Consider the following 22,156-nt stretch of genomic DNA (forward strand, 5'->3'; position numbering starts at 1 on the left):
CTGAAATGGCAGATGTTTAACACAGATAGCTACAAGAGACAAGCATATGTCGCTGTTGGATAGGCAAAGAGTGGGATGTGAGGTGAACATGTTACAGCGTAATAAAGCTGCCAGATTAGGAAGAAATGAGATGGAATATAAAAGGAGAGAAAGGAATGGGGGCAGTGGGATAAAACCAATTTTAAAATATATTTTCTAATATGATGTTTTAAAAAACAATGTTTCTTGTTTATTTTCGTTTTTTAAAATATCTAATTGTAGTTGAAGCACGCTGTCCTTGGCATACACTATCTAGAGAGGGCGAACCGTAGCAGTAAAGTGCTCGCCAGATGCACGGTCGATCTAGGATCGATCCACGGTAATGGGCTCAATGGGCTATATCTCTTTGCAGCCAGTGCTCCACAACCGGTGTAACAAAGGCCATGATATGTGTGTGGGATGTTTTAATTAACAATGCATTCAATACACATTTTAATTACAGTTATATGGTGTCGGACATATGGTTAAGACACACACATATAATGAGAGGGGAAACCCGCTGCCGCCACCCAGTGGTTTACTCTTTTCGATTAACAGCGATAGATATTTTATATACATCATCCCACATGCAGGCTAGTACATACCACGGCCTTTGTTACATCAGTTGTGGAGCACTGGCTGCAACGAGAAATAACCCGATGGGACGTGCATCGATCTTAGACAGACCGCGCATCAGGCGGGCGCTTTACCACTGGACTACGTCCCGCCCCCATGAAAAAGGTATTGTCTGACTCGGTATACCACTTTGATTAGAGGTGTAAATTAACTTTAATATTAAATGACAGTCCATTAACACCGTCTGAGTTCTACACGCATGGTCGGTGGAATGGTCGGAGCAATTTGACAGGTAGCTGTGTCAACTAATGACAAAGACCGTTCAGAGACAATCTCAGACATTCGATCACCGTCAATGAAGATTGAGTGGTCTCAAGACCCATATCGCAGCGATTATGACAAACATCTTTTAATCCCAATACACAAACTCGCCAAACCCAAACAGCCACGGAATCGAGAAAGCGAGAAAACATAGAGCGCGAGAGAAAAACTCGCCCTTTCCCTCCTAGTAATACGTCATTTAGCCACACGATTGGATATTGCTTTTATCTATAAATCTTCAAAGAGGCAGTGCCAGGGGATAAAGATATACACACGTGACGTGGTCGCTCGCCACGCGGCGGGTTTCGTAAACTTATTAACCAGTTCATAGAAAAGCAGCCGCAAGTTCCAGTAAGACACATTTTCAATCGACCGTGCCAAGACCCCCATCTCGTGGATTTCCATTCTTAGGGAGGGGACTACTTTTTTAACGACTGGCAAGTCTGTTATGGTGCCATAACCACTTTGGTGTCAGCGGTGGTGAAAGTTAAACAGACAACATCAGTTCGGATGCACTAGGACAAGAATACTCATAAATACAATCGTTCCGTGGATCAAAGATACATCTGAAGATTGTTTGCGCAATACACTGTAATTCCTTAAATTCTTAACTCAATCTTTCAATGGACTAGTGTTCCTACAGATGAGGAACTATATAACTGGATTATTTCACACATAATCTATACATAACTCTGGATTATTTCAAACATATGAATACGGATATTGTTTTATAAACTTAATTTGTATAATCAATTAATTATCGCTAGTGATTATTTTAAAATATTTAATTACGAAACTATTTAAAATCAATCAATGCAAATTAAAAAGGAACAACAATAGCAGCAGCGACAAACAAACCTGGAATTTCAAGTCCACAAAACTAACATTTAAACCTGCGAGGGATGAACTCGAGTGCAATAGGAAGAAGACAGAAATCTATAATTGTAACCTAATTGTCTTCAAACCAATCAAACGGGCCCCCTGCAACGCTCCATCAAGTTACCATCATGTCATCCACGGCTATTCCCAGTTTGCCCCACAACGGCAGCATGGACCACTACGACGCGTTCCGCTACGAGTACGGATACGACTACAACTACGACGACTCTGTGAACAGCCTGCCCCTGGACGAGGTGATCCCCGCCGGCCTCGCCTACTCGCTCATCCTGCTGCTGGGACTCGTCGGCAACAGCCTCGTCATCTTCTCCATCGGCTACTACGGCCGCATGAGGAACGTCACCAACGTCTTCCTCATGAGTCTGGCGTCGGCGGATCTCTTACTCATACTCATTTGCGTTCCTATCAAGGTGAGAACAGTGAATAAATGAATGAATGAATAAATGAATGGATGAATGAATAGATGGATGAATGAGTGAATGAATGAATGAATGAATGAATGAACGAACGAACGTTTGAATGAATGGATGGATGTATGTTGGAATGAATGAATGAATGTTTTAATGAATGAATGAATTATTATTTGAATGGATGAATGAATGAATGAATATTTGAATGAATGAAAGAAAGAATGAATGAATGAATGAATGAATAAATAAATAAATAAAACATTGTTGAAATCTCAACATATTTTAACACTATTTCACTATTTAACACTAAAGCAATATACCAACATAAATAAATAAAAACAATACCAACAATCAAATACACGAGCACATTGTTTCAAAGGTCAAACTATTTTAATAATATTTTACGATTTAACGCAAGGCAAAATACAAACACAAGTACAAGTCGTGAGTTACCGTTAACAACGGCCTTCCTTCAACAGAGAATAATGCATTTGTGACGTAATTTAGCGAGATTAGCCGAAGGATATCGAAGAAAGACGAGCAGCGGTAAGAAAAGTAATGTGTATGGTTAAGTGTATGTTAAATAATAATAATAATAATAATAATAATAATAATAATAATTGAGATGTTTCGCAACCACATCGTTACTGTTACGGATAGTGATAAGTCATCACTTTGAGTATAGTGGGCGACATCACGGCAATTTGCTCCCTGCTCTTGAAATACAATTAAAAAGCCTGCTACACGAAACCAATTTCTTGGCTAATATATAAATAAATAAATAAATAAATAAATAACACTCCTGAGAACTAAGTCACTAACCGTGTCGATCTGGAGCCAATTTCACAAAGCATCGTAAGTTTACGTCTGCGACTAGCAGTTATACCGGAAGTACGTTTACACGTGTTGACATCTATTTCACACAGAAAATTAGATCATTATGGAAGATGGGGCATTTTAAGGACAAAATAAAATAAAATATATGTACTTCTAACTGTATTTATTGTACTATAATACTAATAAAATATATGTACTTCTAACTGTATTTATTGTACTATAATACTAATAAAATATATGTACTTCTAACTGTATTTATTGTACTATAATACTAATAAAATATATGTACTTCTAACTGTATTTATTGTACTATAATACTAATAAGATTTGTGGTTTTGTCGTAAACTTACGTTTACGTGCAAATCAAGGCTTACGATGTTTTGTGAAATTGGGCCCAACAATAAATATCCGTAACAGTATTAGTGTGATTGCAATACCTTTCTAGGGATAGAATTATACACTCGAGTTTCCAGCTTTAACCAGCGCGTATTGGGTATATTTAACTATTGACTGGGGAAGGGGAAAAGCCGAATCGGAGAATGGGTTCCCGAGTGTATTCCATATGGCGATCAAATCACCTCAGGCAAGCGCTCTACCGACTGACCCCCAGTAGACCCGCCCCCGGTAGACCCCGCACCCTAGTGTGAAGGAGATGTCTGTTTAGTGGCGTTACGCTTGTCTACACTTTACACATCTCTACTCGCCCTGGGATGGTTCAGGTTGACGATCAGATTCCGGCAATCTTAAAGATGCTGTTCTAAAGTTTTTAAAAAGTTAAAGTTTTATTTTGTTTAACGACACCACTAGAACACATTGATTTTTTAATTATTGGATATTGGATGTCAAACATTAGGCAATTCTGACATATAGTATTAGAGAGGAAACCCGCTTCTTTTTTCATTTGTAGCAAAGGATCTTTTGTAATTAACCATCCCACAGACAGGGTAGCACAAACCGCGGCCTTTGATATATCAGTCGTGGTGTACTGGCTGGAACGAAAAATAGCCCAATGGGTATTGATACTATCTCTAATTTGCATAACGACGGCTTCCCGCCAAAACGGTTTGTTAACTTCTGCTTTGAAATGTAAACAATTATACCTTCAACTATATTCTCATAAAAATTACAACTAAATAATTTAGTTTACTAGAAAAAAGAGAAGGTTAATCTTTAATAGACAACTGATGGAATTGGGCGTTTTCGGTTTAAGCCAAATTTTAAGAATTTGTGTTTTCGTAGATTGCAGAGGATTTGTTAGGCTGTGATAAGACCGAAAACTAATCGCACTAAACGCTACTCTGTTTACACGACGTGCTGTAAACACATTACAGTTTCGATATTCCAGAGTTATTTATTCAAAGATTATGTGTGGTATCGATTAACTAGTAGTTATTTAATATCAGTAAGTGTGAAAATAGCGAAATGCGTCACTTGTAACTTTGATGTAGCACCTTTAAGGCGGATAACGTAACCGCTGCACTCCCGAGTCCCACATCTTTCTGGGTGATGTAGATAGCACTATCCCTCCACGGCTGGAATGTCAAAGGTCATCACATGCCCTGACGAGGAGGTGGTAAAACGCTCACAATACACTCCTTGTTGCTAATTTTATAAAAGCAGTAGTAATTGGATTTGTAGGAGTGCTGAAACATATATATATATATATATATTTGTTTATTATTATTATTATTTTTTAATTCATCAGTAACTTTCTTGTGTTAGATCGGAAAGAAAGGAAGGAAATGTCTTATTTAACGGCGCACTCAACACATTTTATTTACGGTTATATGGCGTCGGACATATGGTTAAGGACCACACAAATATTGAGAGAGGAAACCCGCTATCGCCACTTCATGGGCTATTCTTTTGGATTAGCAGCAATTGATCTTTTATATGCACCATTCCACAGACAGGATAGTACATACCACGACCTTTGTTACACCAGTTGTGGAGCACTGGCTGAGACGAGAAATAGCCCAGTGGGTCCACCGACGGGGATCGATCCCACACCGAACGCGCATCATGCGAACGCTTTACCACTGGGCTACGTCCTGCCTTAGTTCGTTGCTATTTTCCATCAACCACTGTTGTCATGCATCGACACTGTATTAGTGAATCAGTGTTGTAATGCATCGATACTGTATTAGTGAATCAGTGTTGTAATGCATCGACACTGTATTAGTGAACCAGTGTTGTAATGCATCGACACTGTATTAGTGAATCAGTGTTGTAATGCATCGACACTGTATTAGTGAATCAGTATTGTAATGCATCGACACTGTATTAGTGAATCGACACTGTATTAGTGAATCAGTGTTGTAATGCATCGACACTGTATTAGTGAATCAGTGTTGTCATGCATCGACACTGTATTAGTGAATCAGTATTGTAATGCATCGATACTGTATTAGTGAACCACTATTGTAATGCATCGACACTGTATTAGTGAATCAGTATTGTAATGCATCGACACTGTATTAGTGAATCAGTATTGTAATGCATCGACACTGTATTAGTGAACCACTGTTGTAATGCATCGACACTGTATTAGTGAACCAGTGTTGTAATGCATCGACACTGTATTAGTGAATCAGTGTTGTAATGCATCGACACTGTATTAGTGAATCAGTGTTGTAATGCATCGACACTGTATTAGTGAATCAGTGTTGTAATGCATCGACACTGTATTAGTGAATCAGTGTTGTAATGCATCGACACTGTATTAGTGAATCAGTGTTGTAATGCATCGACACTGTATTAGTGAACCACTGTTGTAATGCATCGACACTGTATTAGTGAACCACTGTTGTAATGCATCGACACTGTATTAGTGAACCACTGTTGTAATGCATCGACACTGTATTAGTGAACCACTGCTGTAATGCATCGACACTGTATTAGTGAACCAGTGTTGTCATGCGTCGACACTGTATTAGTGAACCAGTGTTGTCATGCATCGACACTGTATTAGTGAATCAGTGTTGTCATGCATCGACACTGTATTAGTGAATCAGTGTTGTCATGCATCGACACTGTATTAGTGAACCACTGTTGTAATGCATCGACACTGTATTAGTGAACCACTGTTGTAATGCATCGACACTGTATTAGTGAACCAGTGTTGTAATGCATCGACACTGTATTAGTGAACCAGTGTTGTAATGCATCGACACTGTATTAGTGAACCAGTGTTGTAATGCATCGACACTGTATTAGTGAATCAGTGTTGTAATGCATCGACACTGTATTAGTGAATCAGTGTTGTAATGCATCGACACTGTATTAGTGAATCAGTGTTGTAATGCATCGATACTGTATTTGAATCAGTGTTGTAATGCATCGACACTGTATTAGTGAATCAGTGTTGTAATGCATCGATAATGCATCGATACTGTATTAGTGAATCAGTGTTGTAATGCATCGACACTGTATTAGTGAACCAGTGTTGTAATGCATCGACACTGTATTAGTGAACCAGTGTTGTAATGCATCGACACTGTATTAGTGAACCAGTGTTGTAATGCATCGATACTGTATTAGTGAATCAGTGTTGTAATGCATCGACACTGTATTAGTGAATCAGTGTTGTAATGCATCGACACTGTATTAGTGAATCAGTGTTGTAATGCATCGACACTGTATTAGTGAATCAGTGTTGTAATGCATCGACACTGTATTAGTGAACCAGTGTTGTAATGCATCGACACTGTATTAGTGAATCAGTGTTGTAATGCATCGACACTGTATTAGTGAATCAGTATTGTAATGCATCGACACTGTATTAGTGAATCGACACTGTATTAGTGAATCAGTGTTGTAATGCATCGACACTGTATTAGTGAATCAGTGTTGTAATGCATCGACACTGTATTAGTGAATCAGTGTTGTCATGCATCGACACTGTATTAGTGAATCAGTATTGTAATGCATCGATACTGTATTAGTGAACCACTATTGTAATGCATCGACACTGTATTAGTGAATCAGTATTGTAATGCATCGACACTGTATTAGTGAACCACTGTTGTAATGCATCGACACTGTATTAGTGAATCAGTGTTGTAATGCATCGACACTGTATTAGTGAATCAGTGTTGTAATGCATCGACACTGTATTAGTGAATCAGTGTTGTAATGCATCGACACTGTATTAGTGAATCAGTGTTGTAATGCATCGACACTGTATTAGTGAATCAGTGTTGTAATGCATCGACACTGTATTAGTGAACCACTGTTGTAATGCATCGACACTGTATTAGTGAACCACTGTTGTAATGCATCGACACTGTATTAGTGAACCACTGTTGTAATGCATCGACACTGTATTAGTGAACCACTGCTGTAATGCATCGACACTGTATTAGTGAACCAGTGTTGTCATGCATCGACACTGTATTAGTGAACCAGTGTTGTCATGCATCGACACTGTATTAGTGAATCAGTGTTGTCATGCATCGACACTGTATTAGTGAACCACTGTTGTCATGCATCGACACTGTATTAGTGAACCACTGTTGTAATGCATCGACACTGTATTAGTGAACCAGTGTTGTAATGCATCGACACTGTATTAGTGAATCAGTGTTGTAATGCATCGACACTGTATTAGTGAATCAGTGTTGTAATGCATCGATACTGTATTTGAATCAGTGTTGTAATGCATCGACACTGTATTAGTGAATCAGTGTTGTAATGCATCGATACTGTATTTGAATCAGTGTTGTAATGCATCGATACTGTATTAGTGAATCAGTGTTGTAATCTAATACTGTATTAGTAAATTAGTTTTGTAATGCATCAATACTGTATTAGTGAATCAGTGTTGTAATGCATCAATACTGTATTAGTGAATTAGTTTTACAATCTAATACTGTATTAGTGAATTAGTTTTATAATCTAATACTATATTAGTGTATTACTTTTACAATCTAATACTGTATTAGTGAATTACTTTTGTAATGCATCAATACTGTATTAGTGAATTACTTTTACAATCTAATACTGTATTAGTGAATTACTTTTGTAATGCATCAATACTGTATTAGTGAATTAGTTTTACAATCTAATACTATATTAGTGAATTACTTTTGTAATCTAATACTGTATTAGTGAATTAGTTTTATAATCTAATACATTATGATAATAATGCTTACTTTTATCTTTTCTGTTCTTTTTTTTCTTGTTTTTGTTTTGAGTTGTTGACTGAAATAAATGTTTTATGTAATGTTTGTCTGTTATTTAACATAAGTTGAAAACTATAAACTGTATTCCTTACGGAAACGTACTTTGTTAACTGCGTGATGTCCCGTAGTTTGTTAACTGCGTGATGTCCCGTACTTTGTTAACTGCGTGATGTCCCGTACTTTGTTAACTGCGTGATGTCCCGTACTTTGTTATCTGCGTGATGTCCCGTACTTTGTTAACTGCGTGATGTCCCGTAGTTTGTTAACTGCGTGATGTCCCGTACTTTGTTAACTGCGTGATGTCCCGTAGTTTGCCAAGCAAGCTGCCGTAACTTACGCAGATAATATACCGACGTTCAAAAGAAACGTTACTTACATAACATTTGAATAATGTGATAAATATTGTTGCTTATCGAAAATAACCAATTTAGAAACCACCTTACAAACACTTAGCATGTATCACGAAGTGCATTGTGATGTTTATATGTTGAACGTCATGATACTTTCATATCCCACCGTACGCGTGTAGTTTTTTTTTTTATATAATACAATTTTAAGCCGTTGTCACGGGAATCCTATAATACCCGTAACTGGATGAAACACGATTATCCAAATATCTCCTAACTGTATATCTATTAGATCTCTCTGTATCGAGCAGTATTTACCCGAGTGGCTTGTCTAGGTATGATCAGAGATAAGATCTTATATAAAGTATATATTATTATAGCACGTTTAGTTCACTAGAAAACACAACAAAACACAATACACTTTGGAAACTGTATTAACCTACGCTGACAAATGTACTGCCGCAGTAGTTAATTAACAACAACAAATAATAACAACCCAGAACTGATCACTTAATTAGTTAATCTCTAGGTGTCTAGTTTACACAATATGCTAATCACTTCACCGTGACACAACACCCACACGTGTGATAATTGAGAAACGCTTCCAGGAGAACTTAATTAATAAAGGAATTACAACTCTATTCCTAACTGGTTAATTTTTAATTAACCCTTACTACTCGTTCAATAACGTGTGATAATTGAGAAACGCTTCCAGGGGAACTTAATTAATAAAGGAATTACAACTCTATTCCTAACTGGCTAATTTTTAATTAACCCTTAACTACTTATTCAGTAACCTTGTAATACAGAATTAATACTGGTACCTATCACAATAAAGACAATAACCTACAGTTTACCTAGGTCCTCTAGGATGACTGGTTAAGCTTTTAATAATTATTTAGGACAGTGAGCCTACAGATTACTGCGTCAGATGACCGGTAGCACCGTCTAAATAATATTGGTATAATACAGTATTAAAATATTTAAAGTCACATCAATCACATCAAGGTTATACACAGAGCAGAAAATATATAATTACCAGTCCGGACGGACTAACGTTCCCCCTGGACGCCTTCCAATATGTTTTTGCCCGATATCTCTAAAAGCCAAGCTATTTATTCAAAACTCTCAGAGACAGCGAATATCGCCTGGGGGCACAAGGCGGTACCTCACCTATCATCTGATATTTCCACCTCTCCCAGAGTCGGTATATTTTCTTAGATGTACAGACTTTCTGTCGCCAGTCGCCAAAATCACGGTTGTAAAAACCGCACTCGCGAAGGTATTACGTAACTACTGGCCACCTGGGCTAAGTGCATTTTGAACTGCACACGGCCCTCTAAAACAATTAATATCGCCACAGGCGAAAAGAAATTAAGAGCATGTACCGTCACAGCCGTGTAAAGTTTCTTTTGGACATCAGTATATTTATTAAACAATAACAAAACAAAATATTAATACCAACACACACAAACATACACATACACACACACACACACACGCAAGCATGCACGCACATACGCAAGAAACAAAATCGCACTCCCATTAATTGTTTTCCGCAGCGATGTTGCTGATGAACTTTCGAGTTTTCCTAGCACTAAAATAACAGCCGAGATTTTCTTGTTCACAACCGTAATATTCTAAAGATGTGTATCTGTATTTGGTTTTCAATTTATATAATTTAGTTACAAACCAGAAAATAAAAGTGCTAAATTATGTCATTTCGGGAACTCAAAACGTAAACTGGCGTTAGACTTAGTAAAATTGGTAAAACGACGTATGTGACGTTTTGTATACCCAATTCCACCCAACACATTTTAAAACATATACATTTAACGATAACTTGAGAGCTGCAATTTCAGAACAATTCATCTGGCATAGTTTAGTCTTCCACGTGCTTTACTTGGCTTTGCTAATGGGACCCCCCCCCCCAAAAAAAAAAAAAAAAAAAAAAGAAGAAGAAAAAAAAAGAACAAAAGCATATTTCCTCTTAGACTACGTCAAAATTATCAAATGTTTGACATCCAACAGCCGATGATTAATAAACCAATGTGCTATAGTGGTGTCGTTAAACAACACAAGCTTAACTTTGCCCTATTCTTCGACGGCAGCCCAACACAGATCTATACAATACGATTGATAGTAAACAGTTGCTATTTGTTGTCTGTTGCGTTCTGGGTACAGCGTCTTACGAACCCTGGTATGCGTATATATCTTTCCAGTCATCTGAATAAAGGTCAGAGCAAAGCGAAGGCGGTTTATTCAACATTCATAACGCACCTAAGATTTCGGTATCCGATGGCGTCTCACATCCTTTCCCCCGCGTATCTAGCAGTTATCAAAATATATCAGATTAGAACATACGTTTTATATTACCATTTCATGCGGTCGTAAAAATAAAGTACTTCAAAATACAGATATAAAACAGCAGCAGTCGTTAAATTCTCATTTCTCCAATTTGTGTACCAGTATTCATAAATGTAAGTCTCTCAAAAGTGTTACAGTACTTACATTCATAAACGTAACTGTCTAGAAAGCGTTTAGCACCAGCATTCATAAATGTAAATGTCTAGAAATCGTCACTGTTCTAGCATTCATAAAGGTAAATGTCTACAAATCGTCACTGTTCTAGCAATGATAAATGTCTACAAATCGTCACTGTTCTAGCATTCATAAATTTAAATGTCTAGAAATCGTCACAGTACCAGCATTCATAAATGTAAATGTCTAGAAATCGTCACTGTTCTAGCATTCATAAATGTAAATGTCTAGAGATCGTCACAGTACCTGCATTCATAAATGAAAATGTCTAGAAATCGTCACTGTTCTAGCATTCATAAATGTAAATGTCTAGAAATCGTCACTTTTCTAGCAATCATAAATGTAAATGTCCAGAAATCGCCACTGTTCTAGCAATGATAAATGTCTAGAAATCGTCACTGTTAGAGCATTCATAAATGTAAATGTCTAGAAATTGTCACTGTTCTAGCATTCATAAATGTAAATGTCTAGAAATCGTCACTGTTCTAGCAAACATAAATGTAAATGTCTACAAATCGTCACTGTTCTAGCAATCATAAATGTAAATGTCTAGAAATCGTCACAGTACTAGCAATGATAAATGTCTAGAAATCGTCACAGTACCAGCAAACATTAATGCAATTGTCTAGAAATCGTCACTGTTCTAGCAATCATAAATGTAAATGTCTAGAAATCGTCACAGTACCAGCAATCATTAATGCAATTGTCTAGAAATCGTCACAGTACTAGCAATGATAAATGTAAATGTCTAGAAATCATCACAGTACCTTCAATCATTAATGCAATTGTCTAGAAATCGTCACAGTACTAGCAATAATAAATGTAAATGTCTAGAAATCGTCACAGTACCAGCAATCATTAATGCAATTGTCTAGAAATCGTCACAATACCTTCAATCATTAACGCAATTGTCTAGAAATCGTACCATACTAGCAATGATAAATGTAAATGTCTAGAAATCGTCACAGTACCAGCAATTATTAATGCAATTGTCTAGAAATCGTCACAGTACTAGCAATGATAAATGTAAATGTCTAGAAATCATCACAGTACTAGCAATGATAAATGTAAATGTCTAGAAATCGTCACAGTACTAGCAATGATAAATGTAAATGTTTAGAAATCGTCACAGTACCAGCAATCATTAATGCAATTGTCTAGAAATCGTCACAGTACTAGCAATGATAAATGTAAATGTCTAGAAATCATCACAGTACTAGCAATGATAAATGTAAATGTCTAGAAATCGTCACAGTACCAGCAATCATTAATGCAATTGTCTAGAAATCGTCACAGTACTAGCAATGATAAATGTAAATGTCTAGAAATCGTCACAGTACCAGCAATCATTAATGCAATTGTCTAGAAATCGTCACAGTACTAGCAATGATAAATGTAAATGTCTAGAAATCGTCACAGTACCAGCAATCATTAATGCAATTGTCTACAAATCGTCACAGTACTAGCAATGATAAATGTAAATGTCTAGAAATCATCACAGTACTAGCAATGATAAATGTAAATGTCTAGAAATCGTCACAGTACCAGCAATGATAAATGTAAATGTCTAGAAATCGTCACAGTACTAGCAATGATAAATGTAAATGTCTAGAAATCGTCACAGTACCAGCAATCATTAATGCAATTGTCTAGAAATCGTCACAGTACTAGCAATGATAAATGTAAATGTCTAGAAATCGTCACAGTACTAGCAATGATAAATGTAAATGTCTAGAAATCGTCACAGTACTAGCAATGATAAATGTAAATGTCTAGAAATCGTCACATAGTTATTGTTTCTCGTCCAGTTAGTTTTGAAAAAAAGAAGAATAAAAAAAGTTAGTGAAGAGAACTGCTGACACTAAGAGTTGCTACATATATAAGGCTTGTTTTTAATATTTGAAAAAACTGTCTTTGTATGACAATCAAAAAGTATACAAAATCCAAATGAGATTAAAAAATAAATTAACAAACGTACTAACCTTAACACAAAAGCTTTTGCAGTAAGTAAGCCCAAACACATAGCATATACCAGAATGAGTTTCTTGGAGCATTCTTGAAACCAATACCTGTCAAAGTAACTCATAGACGCGCATACAAGGGCACACACGCACGAACACGTAAAACAAACCCCGCACATATACATGCACATACATTTATGTTCTTTATTTGCTTTGAGTTTTACAAATTATCAGATAATATAATACACTGTAACACACATTCATACGTACGGGTACGAGTCGGGGAAATGGGCGGGGTGAGTGGTCAACTTTCAGAGTCATGCCCTACAAAAATAGGAGCTTGTACGCCTATACGCGCACAATCCAAAACGCGCTGGCATGCAAACGAATAGCAAAGCAAAAAACAACAAACCCAAACCCCCCAAAAACAAAACAAAAAACAAAATCAAACAATCTAAAACAAATAAACCACAAAAGAAGCAGAATGAAAACCTGTATGGTATTGTTTGTCTTCTTTATCAAAATGCAAAAACTCTAAGATAGACGTTACTTCATTGTTTAATATATATATATATATATATATATATATATATATATATATATATATATATATATATATTTTTTTTTTTATTTTTTTTAAACACCCCCGAGGACCATAGCAACAAATGAGCCTCATTTCAGGTTCTTTTTTACTTCCTGAATACACACCACACTTATATCTGGGACATGAATTTCTGGTCATAATTGACGCTACCCACAACCAGACGGTAAAGTCGTGTCACCTCACCGGAAGTACATTAGTGCGCGGGATCGCCGACGCCATTATTTCGCGGCACTGATGGAGTTGCGTTGTTTGACCAATTACAAACCCATATCCCTTCCAGAGTCGTCTGCTGCCGACACACTCTTGTCTTGTGTTTCTGACAGGATGTGATCACCATTCAAAGTCAATGCAATTTTCATATTTTTTTCTTCAAATTTTGTGTTAGTAGGTCATAAACGCTATATCTGGCACAAACACAAAACCAAACCCTGCCATTAACCGTGATATTATACGTCGTATTAAGATTTACATCTCGTATTAATAATCTGATTGTGATTGTTAAAAAAAAAAATAATCGCAATGTTATGACTCGATGTCGTTAATTCATACATAAAATGTCGGATTTGGATGGTGGGTTTTTTCGTATTGTAATTATTGAGATAAAGTATTTGACTTAAAAAGGATTTCTTTTTCTTTTCGGTACTTATAATTACCTCCATTTATTACAAGTTTTATCGTTTAATGACTATAATTAGGATGTTTCAGAAACAATCTGAATCACAATGAGATTTTTTTCTTTGTACTTATTTGTTTTATATTCTTCTCCGTCTTATACCTTTTCTCTCCCCCTTTGCACTGGCGTAGCTAGGATTTTAGATTCGGGGATCCATATTCGGGGTGGGTAGTGGGACAACCCACACTATGTATTGATGTATGCATATCTATATACTGTATGCATGTCGAGGTTGACTGTTACATAATACTTTACTTATATTATATTGTTTAGATTATTAATATCCGTACATTCGAAGTGTTTTTGGTCAACCTGGTGTTTTTAATATCACAAAATGTATTTCTCATATTTTTAAAAACGAACGTGCGTCTGAGAGGTAACAGTTATGGAGTCGAGTTTTTGTCTATTTTTAGAGGGTATTTCACCTTTCAAAGTAACAGACACATGTTTCACTCAATTGTTTCAAAATATTGAAACGAAAGTCTGTGACACTGAAATGTGAGAAACATCCTTTGAAAATAGACCAAAACGCGTCTCCTTAACCAGTACGTGCGTTTTTAAAATGATAAAACAAATGCATTTCGTGGTATTACAAACACCACGATTGCCAGCAAAGTTTTCAATGTATGAAAACGGATAATCTAAACAATAAAATGTAAGTAATGTCCAGTTTCAATGAACGAAAACGGCCGTGACAAATATGTCTATTAATTTAAATATATAATATATATCTGAGATTGCAGGAGGATTATATAAAATGTATAATCGTCGAATAACCTATGACTCTTACATCGTTCAGTCAGCTGTTGGAGAACATTTATAACGGACTGAGATAACGACGTTTCACGGACCACTTAGTCATCAGGTCAAGCCGAAAATTGTTAATAGACAGCGAAGAGAAATCAGTCGGGCAAAATTGGACACCACTTAGAAGTCAATAAGAGGAAATATTGCTAACGTCTAATATTAACTGACCGGCTTGTGGATTGTGCAGAAGTCGTATTAACAGAAACACTGATTGCTTTTTTTTTCCTCCATCTACTGCCGTTTCAGGTTATAATAATGGTGAAGAAAACCCCGTCCTATACAAATTCAATACTTTTATATCGGTGAAGAGTAATTCCGATTTGCGTGTCGACGTTATGAAAGACGAAGTCTTGCGTGGTATAAATGATATGCCTAAAATGCACGTATAAACGAATCATTCTGCTTGACTGAGTTGCAGTAAAAAACATACACCTGATTGTTGTTAGCTGGCCCATTGGGCTATTTCCCGTTCCAGCCAGAGCACAACGAATGGTATATCAATTACCATGGTATGTGCTATTTATCTGTGGGACGGTGCATATAAAAGATCCCTTGCTACTAGGTGAAAAATGTAGCGGGTTTCCTCTCTAAAACTGTATGTCAAAATGACCATATGTTTGACATCTAATAGCCGATGACGAATAAGTCAGTGCGCTCTAGTGGTGTCATTAAACAAAACAAACGTTTAAACTTTTTTCTGACTTTTGACATTACCCTTCCTCACAACTCTGAATAATACCCCAAACCCCAAACAGACGTTTATTCTATCTAGGACGGAAAGACTGGCCCACGCCAGGACTTGCGCCCAAGACAGGCGTACACTACAACAGCTTCATGTTAAATTATTTCCAAGACCAAAGCCCAGCAAACGTTTTCGTTGAAGATGCATGAGCAGGTATTTATAAGTGAACGAAGAAGAAGAAAAAGAGTTAAATATTTTTTTTTAACCAAATATATCCCCACTCAAAGCAAAATGAAGAACAGAAAAAATTAAAGGGATATTAATAGTGTTCTTGGGCTAAAATGGTCTCGTCTGATAAATGACCTGTCACTTTTCGTACATTGGTTCTATTCATTGCTAACCCGCCTAGTTGTGTTGAGTGGCAAGATGTAGGTCGGTGTTAGAACACTCGTCTGAGGAGCGACGGATCCTAGGATCGATCGTCCCTAGCAGCCCAGTAATTATCACAGCTGAACGACAAAACTGTAATATATGATGAGGACCATATCTCTGCACCTTGCAGAGTCGAATGGGCATTTGGCAAAATAGCGGTTGATTCTGCGAATCTCTATCTAGTGTCTGATATATAGGAAGACAGCCACTCCCGAAATCCTCTTGCACATCTAGAGAGGACTGCCACTGACAGACTAGTTTACTGAATCAAAACTAGCACCGGACAAAGCTCGAAGAAAGAAATGTTTATTTATTGACGGAATTAACACATTTTAATTACAGTTATCATCTGTTTAAGGACCACATATTAACAAGAGAGGAAACCTGCTGCCACCACGCCATGAGCTACTCTTTTCGATTAGCACCAAGGAATCTTTTATATGCAGCATCTCACAGACAAAATAGTACACACAACGGCCTTTGTTACAGCAATTGTGGAGAACTAGCTGGAACAAGGTATAGCTCAATGGGCCTACCGGCGGGGATCGATCCTAGACTGACCGCTCATCAGGCGAGCGCTATGCCGCTTCGTCCCGCCCCTATAGTAATTATCACTGGCACCTCACTTATCATGCTGTCATCCATTTCCAACAGGTCGCGTTAGCATCTTCTTTCAGATCACATTATATTAGTAGCCGTTTCACAAGAATGACGTGTTGTATGTCAACCCATTGTTAATGGCCATGGCTTTAAGACTGCACTTTTATTGACAGGCGGACAGGAGATGTAAGTCAGGTGTATAGCGCCTGTCTGAGGTGCGATGTATCATAATATCGATCACCATGAATGGACTTTGGCTTTTCCACGTCTCAACCAGTGCCCACGGCTTGTTCCCCAAACACCATGGTTTGCACGGTTCTGTTTGTGGAAAACTGCACACAAGAGATCGCTTGCCATTTTTGTTCAACCTGTGTGATAATAACAGGTTTTCTTGCTCTGTCTTTTAATTAAGGGTCGATATAACTAAACGTAAGATACTATATAGCCGTAGATTAAAACTTTTGCTGAGGTGTTGTTAAACAAACATTCATTTGCTTCCTTGTTCTGCCGGGGGCGGGACGTAGCAAAGTGGTACAGCGCTCGCCTGATGCGCGATCGATCTAGGATCGATTCCCGTCGGTGGGCCCAATGGGCTATTTCTCGTTCCAGCCAGTGCTCCACAAGTGGTGTAACAAAGGCCATGGTATGTACTATCCCGTCTGTGGGATGGAGCATATAAAAGATCCCTTGCTGCTAATCGAAAAGAGTAGCCCATAAAGTGACGACAATGGGTTTTCTCCCTCAATATCTGTGTGGTCCTTAACCATATGTCCAACGCTATATAACCGTAAACAAAATGTGTTGAGTGCGTCGTTAAATAAAACATTTCTTTCTTTGTTTTTCTTGTTCAGGCTGTCTGTCATATTCTGCGTACGTCTGTACCACAACGAAACGCTTCAAGACGCTCCCCGCCATGTCTAAAACGAGCAGCCTAGCTCCAGTTTTCCCTTCTAATCTACTTTAAGGGTGAGGGGTCGCAGTATTTATAACCATGGTGTATATGTTGACTGAAACGCTGCGTATAGCACACATCCTACTATTGTCGTCTAGACTGTGTTATTGGATTTCGTAGTATACAAGTAGCCGACCAAGATATGATTACAAATCTACAACTAAAACTAAAATCATCACATTTATTCGTTAAATACTGGCTTTACTTAGACTTAGACTTAGACTTAGAGTATTTTTACATGCCCCTATACCACTGAGGTTTCAGGCGTGTCCACCCCGGGTCCGGTCTCTGGATAGCCAGTGATCGGACCCAGGATAGCCAGTGATCGGACCCAGGATAGCCAGTGATCGGACCCAGGATAGCCAGTGATTGGACCCAGGACAGAAATACAAAATAGGGACAATTTCTAATAATTACTCAAATGAGGAGCGTGACTTTATCTAAAATATTTTTTGAAGCGCAACCTAAAATTATATAATAATTAAAATTATTAGAATTTTTATAAATTATATAATGCGCAATTTTTTATCGGGCATTTCTAAATGTATCCTAATTTAATTTTGCAATTAATATTATTAATTAGCCCTAAGGAGGTTAAGGAGGAAGGCTGGGCCCAGGCCTCACAGGAGTGATTTATTGGGTAGATTAAGAAGGAACACTGTTCCTATCCGGAACTTCAGTGTGACCAAACGGGGGATGGTGTGGTGGGGGGGGGGGGGGGGGGGGGGGGGGAGTAGGATCCGAGGACAAACTTAACCAAACTAAGGGCGAAACCGCCTCCGCCCTACCCTATCAGACCTCTAAGCTCCGACCCCCCCCCCCCCCAGGGCAACTCGAACTTCGAGCACGCCGTCAACCTCCCCCCCCCCTCCCGAATCCGCGCCGACAACGTGCGCGTTGACGACTATGTTTTCTGTAGCCGATTAATGATCACTGCCACCTCACTCATCATCATGTCACCTGTCTCCGACTAGCCGTGTTCGGATCTTCTTTCGGAGTACATTAGTAGCCCTTCACAAGAAGCACTTGTTGTTTGTCAGTCTAATGGTGATGACTCGAGGTTGCGCTACCACTGACAAGCAGACCCGACAACAGGATTTCTGCCAGACAGACCGGCCTCGGTGGCGTCGTGGTTAGGCCATCGGTCTACAGGCTGGTAGGTAATGGGTTCGGATCCCATTCGAGGCATGGGATTTTTAATCCAGATACCGACTCCAAAACCTGAGTGAGTGCTCCGCAAGGCTCAATGGGTAGGTGTAAACCACTTGCATCGACCAATGATCCATAACTGGTTCAACAAAGACCATGGTTTGTGTTATCCTGCCTGTGGGAAGCGCAAATAAAAGATCCCTTGCTGCCACACACACACACATACACACACACACACACACACACACACACACACACACACACACACATCGGCTCAAAGCGAATTTTGTGTTTAATAGGCATACACTCGAATTTGTCATGATGAATTTTACTGTTAGAATGCTGAAAATTGGATATCAAAATGTGAGATGTGTCATAAAACGTTTGGGAGATGTGAGTTGGTGGTTATCAAGAGCTTACGTAACATTAGATTAAATACTAGTACAAGCTGCCATGACCACTTTTTTTTCTTTAGTTTTATTATTATTATTATTATTATTATTATTATTATTATTGTTATTATTACTACTACTATTTTATTAATACCAAAGAAACGAATAAAAACTACCAAACAGAGATTCAAATAATGTTGGTTGAACTAATTGATGATCACAGTTAAACGTCGCAGACCCTAGTTTTAGCCCGTGAAAGTGACACCAAGTTTGATTAATTTACAAACATTTAACTTCATTTCAATAAAGTTACCATAGAGTGAAAAAAGAGTCTGTCATCTTGAAATGGTACAATGACTAAAGTTCGACTCAGAAACCGTTCCTTCACAGAGACAAATGAATTCCGTGGTATTAGAAACACCAGGATGACCAGCACTACTTCGGATGTACGGACATGAATAATCTAAACAATACAATCTAAGTAATACCTGATTTCAGTTATCAAAACCAGATCTAATGATGAAAAAGACGCCGTGATGTTTTAAAACCAGGTTCTGTCACTTTAAATAAGAGGGGGTAGGGAGCGGGACGAGGCCCAGTCGTAACGCGCTCGCTTAATGCACGGTCGGTCTAGGATCGATCCCTGTCGGTGAGTCCATTGGGCTGTTTGTTATTCCAACCAGTGCATCACGACTGGTAATATGAAAGGCCATGGTATGCACTATCCTGGTGCATATAAAGGATCTCTTACTACTAATGGAAAAACTGTAGTGGGTTTCTTCTCTAAGACTGTCAAAAAGTCCATATGTTTGACATCCAATAGCCGATGATTAACAAATCAATATGCTCTAGTGGTGTCCTCAAACAAAACAAACTTTTAACTTTAAGTAAGAGCACTGTATAGCTTTAAACGAGAGTGGTATTAGCGTTATAAACCGTTAACTGACGGGTGAGGGAGGCAGCCCAAAACGGGCCAGATTTGGCCTTACTTAATTGTTGAACAGGCCCATTTATCTAACAAAACTAGTCAATACCCTAAACTACACTAAGATTTTTACGCTATAAACTAATAATAGCACACAAAGCGCACACTATATGATTTAAGATAACGAAAAAGACTAAAAGCACGCCATGCTCATTTACACTCTGTAAACAACACACTGCAGCAGAAAGCACATAAACACAAAAACATGAAAAACATATACATGTATATATACACTAAAAAACCAAAAAAAAACTGAGATGATCCACGATAAAACCTTAAAAAAAAAAACACATCACGATCATTTAAGATAAAAGGAAAACATATTAGTGACAACAGTGGGGAAGATAAATGCAACGTAGGAGTAATAGAGCTCATATAAAGAGAGAGAGAGAGAGAGAGAGAGAGAGAGAGAGAGAGAGAGAGAGGAGAGAGAGAGAGAGAGAGAGAGAGAGAGAGAGAGAGAAGAGAGAGAGACAGAGAGAGAGTGAGAGATAGAGAGAGAGAGAGAGATAGATAGAGAGAGAGACACATAGATAGAGAGAGAGACATAGATAGAGGGAGAGAAAGAGAGGGAGGATGCAGGGAGAGAAAGCGTGAGGAGAGAGGCACAGAGAGAGAGAGAGAGAGAGAGAGAGAGAGAGAGAGAGAGAGAGAGAGAGAGAGAGAGAGAGAGAGAGAGAGAGAGAGAGAGAGAGAGAGAGAGAGAGAGAGAGAGAGAAGAAAGACATAGATAGAGAGAGAGAGAGAGAGAGAGAGAGAGAGAGAGAGAGAGAGAGAGAGAGGTCAGACTGATAGACACATATATTTACATTTATATACCTTTCAAATATTGGCTATGCGCATGTGAATAATAACAGACAACCAAAATACATATATATAATTGGCTACAATTTCGAGCGTTTAAAAACAGAACGGAAGATATTTATTACCGGATCATGGTGTTTGAAACTCGGTAGCACTAGTGAGTCGGTGTGTTTATTTTGGACAATGCTCATATACTATGTTTAACGTACGACTTTGCAGCGAAAACCATGTTGATTTAGCTTTCTAACTGCAAAAGCAGCATTTCAGAATGGTAAAACAGCCTGCGTGAACTTTCATTACCTTCCCCACCTAAATCTATAGGGAACAACAAATCAACGCGTGTGTTTTAGAATGGCTTCTTCGTCGTTACAGCCTTTTCACTGTTTTGTTTTTGTTTGTTCAGTTCTTTTTTTCTTATTTCTTTATTTTTTTGCGGTTTTGCTTGTAGAATGTTTAAACGAAAAATTACATTTTCATCTTGTTTACATTTACATTGTTGCATTGCTATGTCAACATGTTAATGTCGCTTTTTTATTAATTTAAGGTTTTGTTTTATGAATATTAAACTGAGTCATGTTCAGGAGTCTTTGGTAAGACTGGCGTTTGCATCAATCGTTAGCTGAACGTGTGTTTGAATAGGATATGTTGGAAACCAGTGAAATTGTTAGCGAGCTTTCTCCGTCCTGAACACACAACCATGATAGTTCTGCAGCCTTATTAAATTCGTATGTTTCTGTTAGTAACACACCGGCCTCGGTGGCGTCGTGGTTAGGCCATCGGTCTACAAGCTGGTAGGTACTGGGTTCGGATCCCAGTCGAAACATGGGATTTTTAATCCAGATACCGACTCCAAACCCTGAGTGAGTGCTCCGCAAGGCTCAATGGGTAGGGGTAAACCACTTGCACCGACCAGTGATCCATAACTGGTTCAACAAAGGCCATGGTTTGTGTTTTCCTGCCTGTGGGAAGCGCAAATAAAAGATCC

The 22,156-nt window shown here is 38.0% G+C and overlaps 1 protein-coding gene across 1 annotated transcript in view; it reads left to right on the plus strand.

The window, feature by feature from the left end:
• Positions 1 to 1,306: 1,306 nt before the first annotated feature.
• LOC121376316 (QRFP-like peptide receptor) overlaps positions 1,307 to 22,156 on the plus strand; it is a 48,193-nt gene continuing 27,343 nt past the window's right edge. Inside the window, exon 1 of the mRNA XM_041504159.1 lies at positions 1,307 to 2,222. Coding sequence (XP_041360093.1) covers positions 1,923 to 2,222 — 300 coding nt within the window. The 5' untranslated portion in view covers positions 1,307 to 1,922. The remainder of the gene's footprint in view (positions 2,223 to 22,156) is intronic.

This window comes from Gigantopelta aegis, chromosome 6 (genome assembly GCF_016097555.1).
Source record: "Gigantopelta aegis isolate Gae_Host chromosome 6, Gae_host_genome, whole genome shotgun sequence".
NCBI classification, from domain to species: Eukaryota; Metazoa; Mollusca; class Gastropoda; order Neomphalida; family Peltospiridae; genus Gigantopelta; species Gigantopelta aegis.